Source organism: Chrysochloris asiatica, unplaced genomic scaffold (assembly GCF_000296735.1).
Source record: "Chrysochloris asiatica unplaced genomic scaffold, ChrAsi1.0 scaffold00395, whole genome shotgun sequence".
Taxonomy (NCBI): Eukaryota; Metazoa; Chordata; class Mammalia; order Afrosoricida; family Chrysochloridae; genus Chrysochloris; species Chrysochloris asiatica.
In genome coordinates this window covers 1,448,275-1,468,948 of record NW_006408913.1, presented here as the reverse complement: position 1 = coordinate 1,468,948, position 20,674 = coordinate 1,448,275, and the positions used below count along the sequence as shown (strand labels likewise).

The window sequence follows — 20,674 nt, the reverse complement described above, 5'->3', positions numbered from 1 at the left end:
ATCAACTGAAGAATGGACAAACAAACTGTGATACATACACACAATGGAATATTATGCTACCTTGAAGAATAACAAGGAAGCTGCAAACCACCAGTTAACATGGATGAACCTTGAGGGCATTATGTTGTGTGAAACTAGTCAGTCACAAAAAGAGAAATACTGCATAGAACCACTACTGTAAAACACCAAGAAAAAGAACCCATTTTAAAGGTGACTGAGGGGATTTTTAGCTGATTGTTGGGATGTTGGGAGTGGGGTGAGGGGAGGGGCAGAAAGGTAGAGCACAGGGCAGGGAATAGATACAGGATAGTTAGGATGCTGGGGAGGGGGGCAATGCAAAAGGGGAGAGGGGAATGGAAGAACAAAGCAGAGGGAAGAACAAGTAGGCAGGTTTGCATGGGCTTAGTGGGACAGAGGTAAATAATAATGTATATACAACCTTGGAACAACAGGGTGCAGGGGTACATGGATTGAGACATGGTTGGAATAGAGGAAAATAATATTAAGATGCTTGGCTGTCCACCGAATCTTGGTATTCCTTCCATTGCATTATAAAATAGACACTAGAAGGGAAGAGAAAGGAAAAGCCAGAAATATCACCATAGAAAGCTTGTAAGTCCATCTTCTGCCTATAACTGATTGGAATACCTAAAATGGAGCTACAACGTGCCCAGTGAAGGAGGCTGCCTGTGGAGTCTCTGAATTACATAAGACTATAGGTGGAATCCTGAACAGCATCCAGAATCTTCAGAGGTGGGACATTTCCCCCTGAGAGGATGGGCAGACCATCCTGGAGTGGCTAGAAGAATAGAAAATACCTCTTGAAACAAAGACTGACAAGAAAAACAAAACAATAGAGGCAGACTGACCAATTACTACAAGAACAAGGAAGTTGCCCACCCAGGAGACATCAAGACAAGGCTTCAGGTCCCCTCAGAGTAAACCCCCTTCCAAGACTAAGACTTAATGGGAATACACGCTCTGGTGGGTGGCCATGTTCACCACCGAAAAGGGGAAGTGAGGGGAAAACAGCTATGAGGCTGCTAGCTAAGCCCTACAATGGTCAATAGACTCCTGTGAACCCAGGTGGAGAAGACTTGGTTGGCCAGAAGTGTGGCAAGACCTGGGGACTCTTGTGCCCAGAGTCAGTAACATAGTCATGGAGGTCTGGAGTGGAGGGTGAATTGTCCAGTGAATAAGAAGAGAGGGCATATCCACAAAAGCACCCACACTTGCAGATAATACCCATTTGACCTAGCTCAAATGACTGGGTGATCAGAGCTCAACTAAAAGAAGAAAGAAGAGGGAGAAGAAAGAAAAAGAATAATCTGATACAATTTGATGAACTTAAGCTACACCTATGGATGCAGTAGCTCAAAAGAGAGAACAAATCTTTGCAGCAGGGATCATTCCCACCCCCTCCATACACAGAGTAGACAGAGATGGGCAAGTTGGAAATTGGCTACCCAAAATTGGGGTGGGGGGCTACAAAGGCAAGAAGTGACTGGCTTACAAGCTTTCAAGAGGGAACCTAGATCCAGGGGGAGTGGAGGAAGGTAGACTCTCCACTGAGTAGTATCCAGTCTGTTTAGGCGGGACTGATTAAAGGAAATGCAGATAGGTCTCTTGTGATGCAAGGGTGAATGATTGTTACCAGGACTGATTGTGAAGGTCGTAAATGTAAAAGTGGGCATTTTGTGGCAAGGAGGGGAGTGATTGACTTTGCATGCTGGGAGCAGAGATCCCTGGAACCATGAAGGGAGAAGAGCGGAGAGAGGAACCCTACCCAGAGAGGCAGCGATTCACGAGATGGAGACAGAGATGATGACTTGGAGAGATGGATCAGCTGGGGACTCAGGACCCAGGGAAGAAGAGGGGCTGTGTGCTGACGACCGTGGTGGGGGCGGGGAAGCAGACTTATAGGATGTACCCTTTCCCTTTCGTTGATTGGTGGTGCGTGGAGGAGGTTGTAACCATGGCAATGAAACAATATACAATAGGATGACTGTAAAACTGATGTTCTCCCGTGTAAACTGTCACAAAATTCACAATAAAACTTTAAAAAAAATAAACAAATAACACCACTGTTCACTGGTCTCATCCTTGAAAGTTTATTAGTCCAGTATTCAGATGTATAAACTGCAGGCTTGGGTAATAGTTCTTCATGACTGATGGTATTGATAAGTGGTGACAGAAATCAAACTTAGTAACCGCATGTATGAACTATTTCTGGAAATTTTCAGAAGTTTCTTCACACCTCGTGTTTTTGAGTAAAAGCCTGTAGTTTATGCCAATCTGCTTTTATTCCAGGTGTGACCCAGGGGAAGATAGAAGGGGAACGACACATAGAACTCTGTGTGGACCTGTGGTGGACAACCCTGTGGAATGTGGATTCTGAAATGATCTTGATGAAGCCCAGCGGTCCATCTCTTTGTCACATCCCACCTCCCACCCTACATATATTACACTAACATTTTCAGAAGGGAATTTCCTCCTCTCTCACATGACCATATCAAACCTGAGTCAGTGTATTCTGTTTCCTTTCATTCTATTTATGTTCATTGTCTTTAATCTCTTGTTTATGTGTACACAAATAGTCTGAAATGGTACTCTAGATGGAAAGTTTTTTCATCAAATAAACTTATAAGCTATGATCAAGAAATCATGGCTACTATCAAGTTTTGTTGTTTTTTTTTAAAACAAAACTTCTATCTTTACAATGGTGACAATCCCAATTAGTCATGTTAGCAGTTACTCACTATGGAATCATAAGTATCTTATTCCCATCTCCTTTCACCAGACCCATCTAGAAAAGATGAAAATTATTCAGTGGGGATTCTACCTTCCCCCGCACACATTGAAACTTAACTCCGTCTTGAAAATTTATAAGCCCAATGCCTCGTTTGGTGTGGGCTGGTGTGGCGCTGTGGGCTAATACAACAGATTGCAAAGTCGTTTAAACTGCAAGGTCAGTAGTTCAAGCTCACCAGCTGCTCCTTGGAAACCCTATATAGGGTCACTATGGGTCGAAACCAACCCAACAACAATGACCTCATTTTATATAGTCAATGTCTAAGTTATCTGAATCGGGCTGCTAACCTTAAGGTCGGCAGTTCGAAACTGCCAGCTGCTCCACAGGAGAAAGATGAGGCTTTCTGCTCCCGTAAAGATCTACAGCCTCAGAAACCCTGTTCAGGGTCGCTGTGGGTCGGAACCAACTCCCTGGTACTTAACAACATCAACCCTTTATACAGAGTGGATAATACTGATAATTGGTGCAAAGACTCCTTCCCTCTCAGTTGGTATTTTGAGCTACTGAAGGTCAAGTCCATCAGATTGGAGCAATTTACACTTGTTTCCTTTATCAATTTTTTTCGCCTTCTTCCTTTAGTTGAGTTCTGATCATACAGCCATCAAAGCTAGGTCGAATGGGTATTGTCTGCAAGTTTGGATATTCTTGTGTGTTCCCCTCACTTCATATCAGCTGGATACTTCACTCCCAGATCTAGCCCTCCATGGGTATGTATTTGTCCATGGGCTCAGGGGTCTCCAGGTCTCACCATACTTTGGGCCAACCAGCTCTTCATCTTGTCTCCCTCCTCCTGTCTTGATGCCACTTTCTTCCTCACATAGGACAGCTTCTTGGAACATTTGCTCAGCATACAAATTCAACAAGTATGGTGAAACAATACAAGCCTCAGGCACACCTTTCCTACATTGAAAACATTCACTGTTCCTTTGTTCTCTTTGAAAAACTGCTTCATGGTCTTTGTATGGGTTCTCATGATCAAAATTAAGTGTTCCAGAACACTCATTCTCCACAATGTTGTCCATAGCATGTACAGCTAAACATGCTTCTGCTAACTTTTGATCTCAGCCAAGCTCCATCTGATGTCAACAATGATATCTCACATACCATGTCCTCCTCTGAATTGTGCTTGAAACTGGTAGTTCCATGTTAATATGCTGTTGCAAATCTTTTTGAAGTGCCTTTAGCAAAATTTTACTTTCAGGTGATTTTAATGGTTGGGTCTGTTGGGCCATCTGTCATTGGAATGGGCACAAATATGAATGTCTTCCAATCATTTGGCCAGGTAGCTGTCTCCCAGGCTTCCTGGCATAGATGATTGAGTGCCTCCAGTACTCCCTCTCTTTATTGAACAGTTTCATTATTTATTGATCAATTCCTAGAGCCTTGTTCTTTGCCAATGTCTTCAATGCAATTTGGATTTCTTTCGTTATCCTTGGATCTTGATAATACGCTACCTCTTAAAATGATTGAACATCGACCTTTTCTTTTGGGGACAGTGACTCTATGTATTCCTTCCATCTTTCTTTGATGCTTTCTTGCATAATTCATCATTTTGCCCATAGAATCCATTAATATTGAAAGTCATGGCTTGAGTGTTTTCTTCAGCTGGGGACATGCTGAGTATGTTCTTCTCTTAGTTTTCTAACTGCAGGATTTTTAAAGTTTGTTTTTAACATTTGATTTTGTCTTGAGCTGCACTTTGAAATTTTTTGTTCATCACTTGTATCTCTTTATTTCTTCCATTTGCTTTAGCATTTCTTCTCTGGAGAACAAATTTCAGAGTCTCTTTGGACAGCCATTTTGGTCCTTTCTTCCTTCCTTCCTTCCTTCCTTCCTTTCTTTCTTTCTTTCTTACTTTCTTTCTTTCTTTCTTTTCTTTCTTGACTTATTAATGATCCTTTGCTTCCTGTCTGTATGATGGTTTCTATGTCATCCCTTAAGTCTTCTGGTCTTCAATTATTAGTATTTAATGCATTATATCTGTTCATGTGACAATCTCTAAATACAGGTAGAATATGTTCAAGGTCCCATTTTGATTCTTGTGAACTTGTTTGAATTTTCTTTAGCTTCAGCCTGAACTTACACACCAGCAATTGATTGTCTGTTTCACAGTTTCTCTCTGTTCTTGTTTCGGCATAGTCAGTTTGATTTCCATGTGAAATCCATGTGTATAGGCACCTTTTATGCTGTTGAAACGGTATATTTGCAAGGAAGAAGTTATTGAACTTGCAAAATTCTATCATGTGATCTCCAGCATAGTTTGTATCACCAAGACCATATTTTCCAATAACTCTTTTAGTCCAACATTTGCATTCTGACAAGCAGTAATTATCAATACATCATGATTGCATATTTGAGCAGTTTCAGACTGAAGAAAGTATAGAATTCATCATCAGTGGCATAAGTTGATGTGTAAATTGAAATAATAGCTGTATTAACTGTTCTTCATTGTAGTTGTGGTGGTGGTTATGTGCTGTGGAGTCGGTTCTGACTCATAGTAACCCTGTACAGGGTTTCCGAGGCTGTAAATCTTTATGGGAGCAAAAAGCCTCATCTTTCTCCTGCGTTCCGCTGGTAATTTCAAACTGCTGACCTTGCGGTTCGCAGCCCGATTCGTAACCACTACGCTACCAGAGCTCCTTGGTCTTCATTGTAGGGATATGCATATTATTCTATCACAGACAGCATTGTACTTCAAGGCAGATCTCGAACTGTTCTTTTTGATGATGAATGCAATGCCATTCCTCTCCAATTTGTCATTGCCAGAATAATAAACAATGTGTGATTGTTCCAAAATGGCCAATGCCATTTTGTTCACTTAAGCTCACTAATGGCTTGGATATCGATGCTCATAGATCCCATTTCATTATGTATAAAGTCATATATCAATGTACTTCATACATTCCACATTCAGATTATTAATGAAGGTAACAGCTGTTTATCCTCATTTTGAGTTGTACCCCATCAACAAATGAAGGGTTCCCCCAAAGCTTTACTCCATTCACATCATCACCATCAACTCTACTTTGAGAAAACAGCCCTTCCCCAGTCCTAGGCTGAGTTTCATACAACCTGAAGGTCCTACCTTCCAGCACCATATTTGAATGTATCCTGGTCCTCTTCATCATCTGACAGTATTCCACTGATACTCATAGGGTTTTCAGTGACTAAATATTCTGAAGTATTCCATCTTACCTTCCTCCTAGTCTATCTTAGTCTGGCAGTTTAGCTGAAACTTGGCCACCATGGGAAACCCTGCTGATATTTAAAATGCTGTTGTTGATGTTGTTGTTGTTGTTAGTTCAATCGAGTTGATACCAACTCATAGCAACCTTATTGCACAACAACAGGAAGCACTACCTGTTCCTGGGCCAACCTCACAGTTTTTGCCACGCTTGAGCCCATTGATGCTGATACATTGCCAATCTATCTCACTGGGGGTCTTCCTCTTTTTCCTGACCCTCCACCGTACCAAACATGATATCCCTCTCCAATGACAATATGTTACTGACAATATGTCTGAAGTATGAGAGACAAAGCTTGGCCATCTTGGCCTCCAAGGAGAACTCTGGCTTCACTTTTTATCACCTAGGTGAGTAAACATCTTTAACAGTTAGCGAGTTACAATACTTATATTGTTGGTTCCATTGCATAAAATGAAATAAAAAAGGGTTCAAATGATTTGGCTTCCAAATGGATTTTGGGAGGGTTTGAAAGCTCTACTTCTGCTATGCCATGATGATAGCAAGAAAAATAACATACACTCTTACAATCTTTTACAGAAATATCATAATGAACGTCTTAAACCATTTGGGAATTTGCTTTCAGAAAGAAAGTCACTGTCCTAAATTGAAATCAACAGACGTGTTGTAATGTCAGGAACGAATTTTGAAAGTTGTGTCCATCAAAAACTCAAAATAATGTGTTCTTTGGAGTTACACGGTTCAGTTTACAAATACAATCATGTACAGTTTCTAAAGTAAGTTATAGTTAATGTGTAACTGACTACATTTTACCCCAGAAAGATATGTCACATAGTGAATAAATAACAATTTTTGTCACATCGATGAAAAAAAAAAACCTTTAACAGCACATTGCAATACTTATATTGTTGGGTTCATTGCACAAAATGAAATAAAAAAGGGTTCATATGATTTTGTTTCCATATAGACTTTTCAAAGCGTTTGAAAGCTCTAATTCTGGTTTGTCGTGATGATAGGAAAATAAATAACATGCAGTCTTACAATCTTTTTCAGAAATATATGTAAAATTGTCAAACAAGGCAAGAATTCGCTTTAGAGAGAAAATCACTGTCCCAAATTGAAATTAACAGAAGTAATAGAATTTAGGGAACGAATCCTGAAAATTGTGTCTATAAAAAAACACAAAATAATGTTTTCTTTTGAGTTACACAGTTTAGTTTACAAATATAAACATGTAGAGTTTCTAAAGTAAGTAATGAATAATGTGGAAGCAACTAAATTCTAACCATAAAAGCTATTTCATAAACAGTGACTAGTTAACAAATATTATGACAACGATGAGTGAGCGAGTTACAATACTTACATTGTTGGTTGCACTGCACAAATTGAAATAATGGCTTTCTCTCTTTTACCCAGGAGCAGCAGTCCCCTCCTAGAAATATGCCTCATGATTAGTTATGTGCAGTGGAATCCGGTTCAAATCATAAAGACCTTCTACAGGGTTTGCGATGCTTAAAATCTTTACGGAGTACAAAACCCCATTTTTCTTTCGCCCAACAACTGGGAGATTCCAAGTGCTGACTTTGAGGTTAGCAGCCCAATTCTTAATCACTAGGCTGTCAGAGCTCCTTACCTAGGGCCCCTAAATAAACAGCAGCGAAAGAGGGCAGAGCTAGCCCTAGCTATTTGCCTCAGCTCTCCTAGGGACACAGGCAGCGACCTCTCCCAACCACTCGGTGCATTTTTTTGTCCTCTTGAGGCTGGCTTCTTCTGGACCAGGCAATGGGGGTGGGGGATGCTTAGAGGAATTGGTGTGCAGATGCTGGGCCTGCTAGCCAACTAATAGGGAGCTGGCTTAGGATTGATTGGACCTACAACAAACTTGTCCCCAGAGAATCCTACAGTTGCATGGAGGTGGGAAATCTCTGAAGGGGTACTCCAGGAATCAGGCTTGTATAGCTCACTCTTCTAACAGCATCAGGTGTCAGGGCCTGAGGCCATCCTCACGCTTCCCAGGGTGTGGGGGTGGGGTGACCACTGGTCATGGTGCTGTGGAGTGAATTCAGGAGGGCAGAGGGTGGCTTCTCTCAGCATTGGACAAGCTGGTCTCTGACCAGCTGCTGTAGGTTAATACGCAAGACTGCAAAGCCATTTGAACAGCAAGGTTGGTGGTTCAAGCCCACCAGCTGCTTCACAGAAATGCTATACAGGATCACTATGGGTCTGAAGATGCTCAATGGCATATAAAAACAATAACAACAAGAACGTATTCTGGGGTGAAGGGAGCAGAGTACCTGTGTACCAAGACATTTGGTGAGCCAAGCCAGCTTTCAGGACCTGGACAAAATGGCACCTCCCAGTTGTTGGGCCAGTCTAGGCACCTGGCCGGCCTCTTTTGGTTTTTGTGCTCATCGTATAGCCAGCCCCACTGCCCCTATGAACTTGAAGCCCTGGAGTATTTTGGGTTCTCCTTGATGGCCCTAACCCATTCCGTGCATAGGCTCCAACCTGGCAAAGCAGGCTACTTAGTGAGATGGAAGGCCAACTTTACTCTCTATGTGCACACCTCCCCGAATGCCCCTGGTCTTGAAAGCTAAGCAGGGTCAGGTTTGGTTATTACTTGGATGAGAGACTGCCTGGTAAAGTAGGGTGTTTTAGTCTTTTGTTCTGCGCATGCACACGACTCACCAGCTGCCCTGGCTCTCTTTCTCTTACCCACTAGAAGCAGTCCCCTCCTAGAAATCTTCCTGGTGGTTGGTTATATGCGGTGGAGTCAGGTTCGAATTGTAACAACCTTCTTACAGGGTTTGTGAGGTTTTAACTCTTTATTTTATTTTTTTAAGGCTTGAAATCTTGACGGGAGTACAAAACCCAATCTTTAGCCCAACAACATGGAGATTCGAAGTGTTGACTTTGATGTTAGCAGCCCAATTCTTAAACACTAGGCTGCCAGAGCTCCTTACCTAGGGCCCAAAAAAAAACAGCAGTGAAAGAGGGTGGAGGTAGCCCTAGCTTTATGCCTTAGCTCTTCAAAGGGCACAGGCTTTGAGCTCTACCAATGACTAAGTGCACTTCTTGGCCTCTTGGGGCTGCCTTCTTCTGGACCAGGCCATTGGGGTGGGGAATGCGTAAAGGAATCGGTGTGCAGATGCTGCACCAAGTAGCGATCTAGTAGGGAGCTGGCTTAGGAATGATTGGACCTACAACAAGCTTGCCCTCAGAGAAGCCTACAGTGATGTAGAGGTGGGAAATCTCTGGAGGGGTACTCCAGGAACTCAGACTTAGAAGGTTCACTCCTTTACAGCATAAGGCATCAGAGCCAGAGGCCATCCTCATGGGTGACAGGGGGTAGGGTGGGGTGACCACTTATCATGGTACTCTGGAGTGAATTCAGGAGGGCACAGGGTGGTTTCTCTCAGCATTGGACAAGTTAGACTCTGACCAAGTGCTGTAGGTTAATGCACCAGTCTGCATAGCAATTCGAACAGCAAGGTCGGTGGCTCAAGCCCACCAGTTGCTTAGTGGATACCCTATACAGGATCACTACAGGTCAGAACATGCTCGACGGCACATTAAAACAACAAAAACAAAACAAAACAAAAAAACGTATTCTGGATTGAAGGGAGCAATGTACCTGTGTACCAAGACATTGGGTGGCCAAGCCAGCTTTCAGGACCAGGACAAAATGGTGAATCCCCATTGTTCTGCCAGTCTAGGCACCTGGCCGGCCTCTTTAGGTTATGGTGCTCAACACCATAGCCAGCTGCACTGCCCCCATGACCTGGAAGCCCAGGAGTATTGTTGGGTTTTCCCTGCTGGCCCTGTCCCATTCTGTGCATAGGCACCAACCCAGCCAAACAGGTTACTTAGTGAGATGAAAGGCCGACTTTACTCTCTATGTGCACACCTCCCTGAATGCCCCTTATCTAGGAAGATAAGCAGGGTCGGGTTTGGTTATTACTTGGATGGGAGACCGCCTGGGAAAATAGGGTGCTGTAAGCTTTTGTTCTGCACATGTGCACTACCCACCCACTGCCCTGCTCTCTTTCTCTGACCCAGTAGAAGCAGTCCCCTCCTAGAAAAGTTCCTGGTGGTTGGTTATGTGTGGTGGAGTCAGGTTCGAATCATAACGACCTTCTACAGAGTTTGTGAGGCTTTAAATTTTTATTTTATTTTTTAGGGCTTGAAATCTTGATGGGAATACAAAACCCCATCTTTATTTTGCCCAACAACTGGGAGATTCCAAGTGCTGACTTTGAGGTTAGCAGCCCAATTCTTAACCACTAGGCTGCCAGAGCTCCCTACCTAGGCCCCCCCCAAAAAAAAACAGCAGCTAAAGAGGGCGGAGCTAGCCCTAGTTTTTGCCTCAGCACTCCGAGGGACACACACTACAACCTCTCCAGACCACTCAGTGCACTTCTTGGCCTTTTGGGGCTGGCTTATTCTGGACCAGGCAATGGGCATGGTGGATGCTTAGAGCAATCAGTGTGCAGATGCTGCACCAGGTAGCCAACTAGTAGGGAGCTGACTTAGGAATGATTGGACCTACTACAACCTTGCCCCCAGAGAATCCTACAGTGGCGTGGAGGTGGGAAATCTGTGGAGGGGTACTCCAGGAACTCAGGCTTACAAGGCTCAGTCCTCTACAGCATCAGGAGTAAGGTCCTGAGGCCATCATGGTTGCCAGGGGGTGGGATGGGGTGACCACTTGTCCTGGTGCTGTGAGGTGAATTCAGGAGGACAGAGGGTGGTTTCTCTCAGCATTGGACAAGTTAGTGTCTGACCAGGTGCTGTAGGTAAAAGTGCCAGACTGCAAAGCCATTCGAACTGCAGGGTTGGTGATTCAAGTCCACCAGCAGCTTTGCTGAAACACTATACAGGATTGCTACGGGTCAGAACATGCTCGAAGGCACATTAAAACAACAACAACAAAAAGAATGTATTCTGGGGTGAATGGAGCAGAGTCCCTGTGTACCAAGATGTTGGGTGGGACAAGCCACCTTTCGGAACCTGGACAAAATGGCGACTCCCCATTGTTCTGCCAGTCTAGGCACCTGGCCGGCCTCTTTAGGTTTTGGTGCTCATCATATAGCGAGCCCCACTTCCCACATGACCTGGAAGCCCAGAAGTGTTGTTGGGTTCTCCCTGCTGGCCCTGTCCCATTCCATGCATAGGCCCCAACCCCGCCAAGCAGGCTACTTAGTGAGAGAAAAGGCAGAGTTTACTCTCTTATGTCTACACCTTCCTGAATGCCCCTGAGCTAGGAAGTTAAGCAGGGTCAGGTTTGGTTATTACTTGGATGGGAGACCGACTGGGAAAATAAGGTGCTGTAGGCTTTTGTTCTGTAAATGAGCACTACTCACCCGCTTCCCTAGCTCTCTTTTTCTTACCCAGCAAAAGCAGTCCCCTTCTAGAAATTTTCCTGGCAGTTGATTATGTGCAGTGGAGTCGGGTTTGAATCATAATGACCTTCTACAGGGTTTTTGAGGCCTTAAATCTTTATTTTATTTTGTATGGCTTGAAATCTTTACAGGAGTACAAACCCCATCTCTCTTTCACCCAAATCTGGGAGATTCCAAAGGTTGACTTTGCGGTTAGCAGCCCAATTCTTAACCATTAGGCTTGCAGATCTCCTTCCCTGGGACCCCAAAAATACAGCAGCACAAGAGGGCGGAGCTAGCCCTAGCTTTTTGTCTCAGCTCTTCCAAGGACACACACTGCGACCTCTCCTGACCACTCAGTGCAATTCTTGGCCTTTTGGGGCTGGCTTCTTCTGGGCCAGGCCATGGGGGTGGGGGATGCTTAGAGGTATCAGTGTGCAGATGCTGGGCCAGGTAGCCAACTAGTAGGGAGCTGACTTAGGATGATTGGACCTACAACAAGCTTGCCCCCAGAGAAGCCTACAGTAGCAAGGAAGTGGGAAATCTCCAGAGGTGTACTCCAGGAACTCAGGTTTGCATGGCTCACTTCTCTACAGTATCAGGCTTCAGGGCCTGAGGCCATCCTAACGGTTGCCAGGGTCATATTGTCCCTGTAGTAGGGTTTCCCAAGGAGCATCTGGTGAGTTTGAACTGCCCACCTTGTGGTTCAAACCGACATTGTGGTCCAGCGCATTTTCCTGCAGCCCTGCTACACCTGTTTACAGTGAGAATGAGAAGGAATGGATTATTGGTCAGTAAGAGTCAACAGTTAGCCTTCTGGATATAGGGGCTTTGTGTTCTCCTAAGTCAGAGTCTTGTCTATGTGATCTCTCCCTCACTATTCCAGCCTCTGAGATACCTCTGTGACTCACCGCCACAGCCAAAGGGAAGATTCAGGGCTGGCCCTACTGTGATGCTCCAATCATTCTTGGTCAGTCAGCCACAGATTCCTTCCTCCTCCTAGTTCATCATTTCTGCACCTGAAGCATTCACTACTCCCCCACATTCTGCACCAGTCTCTCTGTGCAAGTGTTGGTCCAAGGTTTTCATTTTTAATTTGATACCACCTGTTTTTCATCTTTTATCATGGTTTTTGTTTTACTATGTGTTCTCTACATCATTTTCTTGAGGAGATATGATTTTATTTAGATCTCTTTTGAGCAATTTATAAGACTTGGAGTAAGGAGAAACAATTATATGTGCTCAATTTTCCATATGAAACAGAAGTTGAAATTTTCTTTGTATAGACTATTTGAATTTCCTCTAGCTGCACATCTCCTACTCATTACTCTCATGGCTTACCAAAAAAGACAATGATCTTGTTTCTACTTTACAGATGAAGAAACAGAGATGCACAACTCTCATGCCACATGCCCAAGGTTAGAGCACTCCAGAGCAAAAGATCTCTGGCATCATCAAACCTCAGGCCCTGATCCTTGGGCTGTCTCAAGTGGGCAAGGAGGTTGTCTGTGAAGGTGATCCCCATTATAGTTTTTAGAACAAGCAGTTTGAACCCTCTCCCTTCATATATAACTCTCTTCCTTGGGAGACACCTTCCCACCATTCACAGAGCAGGGGACAACTGTAAAGTAATAGGTGTAGTTTACCCCTGCCACAAACACCTGCTTAAATGGCCTCCCAGGTCAACCCCACCCTTCAAGTTGTCCCCAAAATCAAGGATGGTAGGGGTAAGACCTTGTTGAGACTTGAGGGCTGGGAGTGTACCACTGTCTTCTTCATGTCTCAACATAATAAAGTCCATCAGCACGAAGGTTCAGCACTCCACCCAATCCACCTGCTAGCTCAGGTGTGTGTAGAGGACAGAAGGGCAGGTCGTCAAGTGTCTGGCATACTGATCAGTTCCGTTTCATCCCCTCCCACTAACTGCAACAAAGGAGCTACATCTGTTAGAATATCGTTCACAAAAGTCAGACTTTGTTTTAATATTGGAGATACAAACAAGGGAATAACCAAAATGGCAACAATCCCCTCTCATGTGTTTCATCACGTTCTGCTGTATGATCTCACTGGAATTGTACAACCAGCCTGCGAGGAACAGATCCACTTTACAGAGGACTTCTTAGAGGTGACTCAGACTTCCAAAGGGACTACAAACATTCCACCCAGAAGCCTCCTGTCATTTGGTCCAGGTTCCTCAATACCTCAGAGTGTTCAGGGCTTCCAGCAAACTCAGGCAGATACCTCAACTTCCTCAGCTATAAAATGAGGGATCGCGCCACCTCCTCTCTGAATAAAGTTCCTTCTTAGGATAGGTTCTTGGACTCTCAACTTTCATTATCTGAGCTTATGAGTACAGGAATTGTTGGGTCTTTGGTGGCTGTGCCAGCCAGCCAACCAGAAGTCTTGGCAAGCCCTGGGCACAGATGAATTTGAAGTTACACAGAGGGAACCTAAGTCCGTTGGCCCATTGCTGAAGGCACTTTCTTCTCACAGGTCAGGATAGTTTTGAACTGAGCAGAAAAGGGGATTCCTCCTTGCTCCACTAGCCCCACTCCAACCACCAGCTGGTGGAGGGATAAGGAATATAATATGGTCATTGCTTCTCTTGCCTTCTTCTCTTTGCTGCACCTGGTGGCTATGCTTCATGAGTCTTCTCTAGAAAGAGAGCAGGACTGCACTCCTTTCCCCTGCAGGGGCCAGGCTCAGGGCCAGGTCCAATCTACCACCCACACTGGGGGGGCCTCTGCTCATGAGCCTTTCTCAGATTTCAGAGCAAGAGGGTCCTTCACCAGTGTCACAGCCTCGATCTCCCAGCAGCATACTGGGCACTTGTCCGTGTCCATGTAGACCCTCCAGGCATAGGAGTTGCAGAAGTGAGAGTGGCCACAGGGGAGAAGGTGGGTGTTGGTGGTGTGGTCAAAACAGATGGTGCACTCCTCTCCTCCTCTGGCTGGAAAAAGGAAGAGCACAGGTCAGGGGCACAGGGGATGAGGGGTGGGCAACGCACTCAGGAAATAACTGCAGGACAGAGAACGCTGTAGTCTTAGCATTTTGAAGAATATTTTGCCTCACAAGAAAATGCTTACAATATGAAAAACATTGGATAGAAAAAATAATATGTATATATTCATCTGTAACTATCTATCATAAGTCCTGGTGTGGTGCTGTAGGATAAGTACTAGACTACTAACCACAAGATCAGTGGTTCAACCCACCAGCTGCTCCTTGGAAACCCTATACAGGGTCGCTGAGTCAGAACTAAGTGTATGACACTTAACAACAACAAAAACCTATCATAAAATTCCAACTTAGGAAAAAGGAAAACAAAATGTAAAAAAATCTCTCATCTATATATATGACTGCGGAGTCCAGGTGTAGCACTATGTAGCACTGTGACTGCGGAGTCCTGGAGTAGCACTATAGGTTAATGCACTCGACTGCAAAGTCGTTTGAACTGCAAGGTTGACAGTTCAAGCTCACCAGCTTCTCCTTGGAAACCCTATAAAGGGTCATTATGGGTCTGAACCGACACGATGGCACCTAACAACAACAATAACAATATCTATGACTAAAAAATACTAGAAGGAAATCTACCTACAAGGTAATGGTTAACTCTGGGCGTGGGAATAATGGGCAGATTTTTATTTTAACCTTTATAATATTTAACTAATTAATTTTTTTAAAAATTAGTATGTTTTCTGTGAAAGTTTGCACAACAAATTAGGTGCCCGTTTAGCAATCTCCATACAAGTTGTTCAGTGACTTAGTTATATTTTCTACAAAGTGCCAACATTTTCATTCATTGCTTTCTGGTGGTTACCTTTACAATATTCTAGTTTCCCTATTCCCTTGTCTTCTCATCTTTCCTTTAGAAGTAACTGTTGACCTTATGGTCTCCTAAGATGGTTTTTAAATGGAATCCTTTATTTTTGTGTGCCAATTTGTTATTTTGCTACGAGGTGACTTCAGGAGATAGTTTTAGTTCAAGGTTTAAAGACTATTTCAGGGTGATCATCTCAGAGAGTAGTACTTCAGTCTCAACTGGTCCAGGAAGTCTAGACTTTTTAAGAATTTGAGTTCTGTTTTGCAATTTTCTCCCATTATATCCAGGTCCATCTATTGCGACCCTAACCAAAATGATAGTGGTAGCTGAGCACTGTGTAGCTCTTCAGGTCTCATGGTTCATGTAGAATAATGTCCTGAGGACTAGTTTCTTCTCTGAGACTTTGGTAATGTTTCATTCATTTCTACTTAGCAAAGCTTTTATAATAAGTGTGGGTTGCACATTAAAGCAGACACTGAACAAGATTATTTAGTCATCATAACTGTGTTCCAGTAATGTAAAGTTAGAATCCTGATGAAGTGCTATGGTATAATGGACCACAAGGTCAGTTTGAACCACAAGGTCAGCAGTTCAAAATCACCAGCTGCTCCTCAGAAACCCTATACAGGGTCACTAGGAATCAGAACTGACTCAACAGCACTTAACAACAACAATATAAAGTTAGCAGTGAAGGAAGAGCTGCTATATTGCTTTTAGGTTTTTATCTTTTGGCCCAAGGTCAGTGAATCTGGACCATGTTGGAAACTTTCCTGGAACTTTGCCAAGCACCTAGGGTCCTGGACCACTCAAAATCTCATAATTCCTGTGTTGGAGTCTTGGGGAATTCCTGATGCTCAGTGATGTCACTCACCTTCAGGCCTAAGCAGAACATTGTCACTGAGGGTCCATGGTGTGGTGGTTGGTGGTGGGTTGGCCATGGGGTCTATGGTAGAGAGAAGAAGTTCAGTGCATGGATTGAGCAAACCCAGGTGCTCCCATCCTGCCTGACCCCTGAGGCAAGGTGTCCATCTCCTTTCTTTTCTGGGGCTCTGAGCTGGAGTGCTTCGCTGGTTTTAGGGTTCTGCCTTGGCCATCCCTTTCCCCGCAAAACCCAGCAAAGGCCTGAATTCATGAGGCCTTTCCTTTCCTTCCCCTTCGTGGGCCCCACTGTGGAGATCCTCAGCATCACCTACACCCCCAAACCCAGATGTGGATCCACTCCCTTGAGAAGGAATTCTTTCATCCAATACACAGAGGCTTGGGTCCCATTGTTGTTGTTGCTGTTGTTATGTGCCATGGAGTCAATTCAGACTCATAGCGACCCTGTACAGGGTTTCTGAGGCTGTAATCTTTATAGGAGCAGAACGCCTCATCTTTCTCCTGTGGAACAGCTGGTCCCATTAGAGACTTAGAAATCAGGTATTGCAGCTGTAATGATTTTAAAAACAAAATCCCTGGGTAGGCCCATGGACCTCCAGACTAGAAATGTTCTTCTTTCTTTTAATGAGTGTTCCCTGCTTCTCCAGCTCCACAGACATCTACTCTCCTCTTGAGTGGACAGAGGGATGAATCTTATTTTCCCAGTCACTGACCTCATGGCTCCCTTTCCCCACAGGCAGTCCTCTTCTGAGCCTCTAAAACCTTTCACTTTGTTTATCACATCCTTGGCTCCTAATGAGCTCCTACTTGGACTGCAAAGCCCAAAAAAAAGTCTTCTTCCTTTGTGAGATGTGCTCAGTCTTTCAATAGATACTTACTTTGCTGATCTTTTTATCATCCATTGGGAGCACACACATCCCCATGACTACTTTTGTTTATTTGGTATCTGCTCACCCATTTCTGTACCTGACACTGGGCAAGGATTGATGGAATGTTGTTGTTGTTGTTGTTGTTAAGTGCCATCGAGTCGGTTCTGACCCATAGTGACCCTGTACAGGATTTCCGAGGGTGTAAATCTTTATGGAAGTAGAAAGCCTCATCTTTCTCCTGTGGAGCGGCTGGTAGTTTCAAACTGCTGACCTTAAGGTTCGCAGCCCGATTCGTAAACACTACGCTACCAGAGATGGAATAGCTGGCAGAATGTGAGAAAATCAATGGGACTTCCTAAGGCTCTGGGGTGGGGTTAGGTTACACTTTCGGGAGTGGTGCCTAGCTCACAGAGGGTTGATTTACCTAGCAGTTCGATGGCCTTAGTGGTCCCGTAAATGTCCATCACGGCCCAGAGAGGGGTGCCCATGAGTACACCCTTGCGCAGCAGGACCCAGGGTCCTGAGTTGACTTTAGCAAAAACCTGGCCTCGGCTCGGCTCGGGCAGCACGGCCACCCATGTCTGGCTTTGCTCCTCCAGGTCTGAGCACACGAAGGGCGGCAGGCTGGGCGCGGGCACGCGAGCGGGGTCCAGGCGCGTGAAGCCCACGCGGAGGTCGCCGCACCATCTGTCCTCGTCACGCAACACACGCAGTGCCACACATTCGCCAGGCTTCAACGACTGCTGGCTGAACACGATGCCGCCATGGAACGTGGCCTGACACCGGGCCATGCAACGCTGCGTTTCCAGACTCACCTGCGTGCCCTTGGTCTCTGCATGGAAGCGAAGGGCCTCGGGTGTCTTGGCGCCTGGGGAAGGAGAAACGAGAGGGGGGACATCAATGCAGGCCAGGAGGGACTTGGACCCACTGGTTCCCCCCCCCCCAGTCACCTTAGGAACCCCAACGTCTTCTGGTTTCCTGACAAGTCCCCAAAACCTGGGGCTTCTTTTGCACCCCATGCCTCCAGTCACAAACTTTCTAGCCATTTCTCTCTTCCTCAGCATCCTGCCTCCCCACTACAGCAGCCATCCTTGGAACCTCAAAAACCTGTGTAGTGCCTAGTGGTGACCACACATTGACTGTCCAAAATCTGAATTCTTGCCATGAGCTCTCTAAGCCTTATTTTCCTTGGTCAATGATGTAAAGATGAATTGAACCGATACCTGTACCTTCTCTGCCTAATTCAATGCCCAGTAATGATTATTGTTATTAAATAGAGCAGAGTTTGAACAATAAATATAATATGATCATGTTTTTGGTAACTACACACAAGCACATACCACACACACATATGTGCATTAGTTATTTAGTGCTCCTATAACAGAAACAAGAGTTCTGGTGTGGCACTGTAGGTTAATGCAAGGTCAGTTTGAATGGCAAGGTCAGTGGTTCAAGCTCACAGTCACTCCTTAGAAACCCTATACAGAGTCTCTATGGTTCAGAACTAACTCAATGGCAGTTAGCAATGACAACATAACAGAAACACCACAAATGGGTGGCTTGACCAAGAAGAAATTTATTTTCTCACAGTTTAGAAAGCTAGAAATTTAAATTCAGGGTGCTGTTTCTAGAGAAAACTTTCTTTTGTGGCTGGTTCAGGACGATTCCTGTCTCTTGAGCTTCTGCACCTTGTCCTCAGGTTTCAGCAACATCTTCCAGGCCCCCTGGGACAGCACTCTGTTCCCTTGGTTTTAGGCATTGGTCTCATTTTCTTAGTCCATTTGAGTGGCAACCCCATCCCCTTGGTGCTGGCAGATTCAATTTTTCTACCCACTGGTTATTACAGCCCAATCCCTCAGCTATAGACAATGGCTCCATCCCCCTTTTGTTGTTGTTGTTGTTGTTAAGTGCCATCAAGTCAGTTCTGACCCATAGCGACCCTGGATAGGGTTTCCGAGGAGCAGCTGGTGAGATTGAACCGCCAACCTTGAGGTCCAAACGGCTTTGCAGTCTGGCGCATTAACCCATAGCGCCCCACCAGTACTCCTCTATCCCCTTAGCATCCTTTAATGGCCGCCCCACACTCTGGAACCTAACTGGTGAAGATCTGATTATTTGAGACCTAGGAGGGCACCCTTTGAAACTGAGAAGGAAGATCCTGTGTCCCATGCTTCTTCCAATAGTTCTACTGATCCATGGATGGTTCTTTTCTTTTCTTGGAGGACAACAGATGTAGCTCCTTTGACCTGCTTCCTGCCTGTAGAATTCCAAGAGGTGTACAATTTTCTTTCTTTTCATCCTGTTTGTGACCCCTTCATTCTAAACTGACGAGTTTTCTGTTGTAGTAGTTGGTTAGACCCATCAGTCATAGGCTTAATCTCTTTAACAAAAGATTGTGTAGCCACATCTTTGGTGAATATTCTAGGACATATTTCCTTAGTTTATACAACAAAATTTCCAAATCTTTAAGTTCTGCTTCCATTTTGCACCATTCATTTTTTTAATTACTGTTCCAAAAAGCTCCATTATTTTTTATTTCATTTTCTGACTCTGTGCTTGTGCCTTCAACACTTTCACAATGATTTTCTGCTACTCAATAAGGAAAACATGCTTGATCCTGTCACAGACACATTTAGCACAATACCATAGGTCCTGCTGACATGTTTCTTTGTCTTGGACAAGCTCATGAGAACTTTAGGTCCACAACATGGACCCCTCAGAGTTGGCATGGGCACACACTGCATGCAGATTTTGGTGCTTTACCAACATTCTTGGTATAGAAGTAAACAATCCTATTACCAGGGGTTCAGGACAGCGCAGTTTTGTAAAACACTGCATTGTAGGACAGCCTACATCAGTATGTCAAACTCTGGGCCATTCTGAGTGCCTCTACACAGCGTCCCCGGAGAAAGTGCACTGTTCATTTTTAAGTTCACATCTTACGCATTTTATCATTTGCTTAGAAATCTCATCAGCCAGATATTCAAGTACAACATTTACAAGTTCTACCTTCCACCAAACATTTTAACATAGTTCAGACAAGTTCTTTGCAGCTGCATTAAAAAAATATAATCACTTTCCTCCATTTTCCAATCACAAGTTCATTATTTTCTTTTACAGTCTCACTCACAATTCTAGCAACATTCTGCTGGTGGTGTGATATGTATTCTCTGAAATGAAAGACTTTCTCTAAGCTCTCCTCACTTTCTTCTGTGCCCTCATCAGAATTGTCTTTGAAGTCTAGATTCCTTCAAGTCAATCAAGGCTTTTACTATTAAAAAAAAAAAAAAAAAAACTGAAACAAAACAAAAACAGGCCACTGTCGTCAAGTTGGTTCCAACTCATAGTGACTCTATGTAGGATTTCCAAGTCTATAAAGCTTTTGTGAGTAGACAGCCTCATCTTTCTACCTCACAGTATCTGGTGTGTTGGAACCACTGATCTTACAGTTAACAGACCAACACTCATCCCATAGCACTACCAGGGTTTCTTTGGCTTTTACAATTGTTGTTATTAAGTGCTGTCGAATCTGTTCCAACTCATATCAACCTTATACAGTACAGGGTTCCCAAGGAGCAGCTGGTGGGTTTGAACCTTACAGTTAGCAGTCCTGTGCTTATCCTACAGCACTATACCAGGACACCATTAAAACTTGTCCATTCTTCACCCATTACCCAATTCCAAAACCACTTCCACATTTTAGGAAG

At 44.2% G+C, this 20,674-nt stretch overlaps 1 protein-coding gene across 1 annotated transcript in view; it reads right to left on the bottom strand.

Annotated features, from left to right (window-relative positions):
• Nucleotides 1-14,143: 14,143 nt before the first annotated feature.
• NEURL3 (neuralized E3 ubiquitin protein ligase 3) overlaps nucleotides 14,144-20,674 on the bottom strand; it is a 10,204-nt gene continuing 3,673 nt past the window's right edge. The window contains exons 2-4 of the mRNA XM_006876626.1: nucleotides 17,377-17,835; nucleotides 16,091-16,162; nucleotides 14,144-14,346 (exon numbers count right to left, since the gene is read on the bottom strand). Of these exons, the coding sequence (XP_006876688.1) occupies nucleotides 14,144-14,346; nucleotides 16,091-16,162; nucleotides 17,377-17,835 (734 nt within the window). The remainder of the gene's footprint in view (nucleotides 14,347-16,090; nucleotides 16,163-17,376; nucleotides 17,836-20,674) is intronic.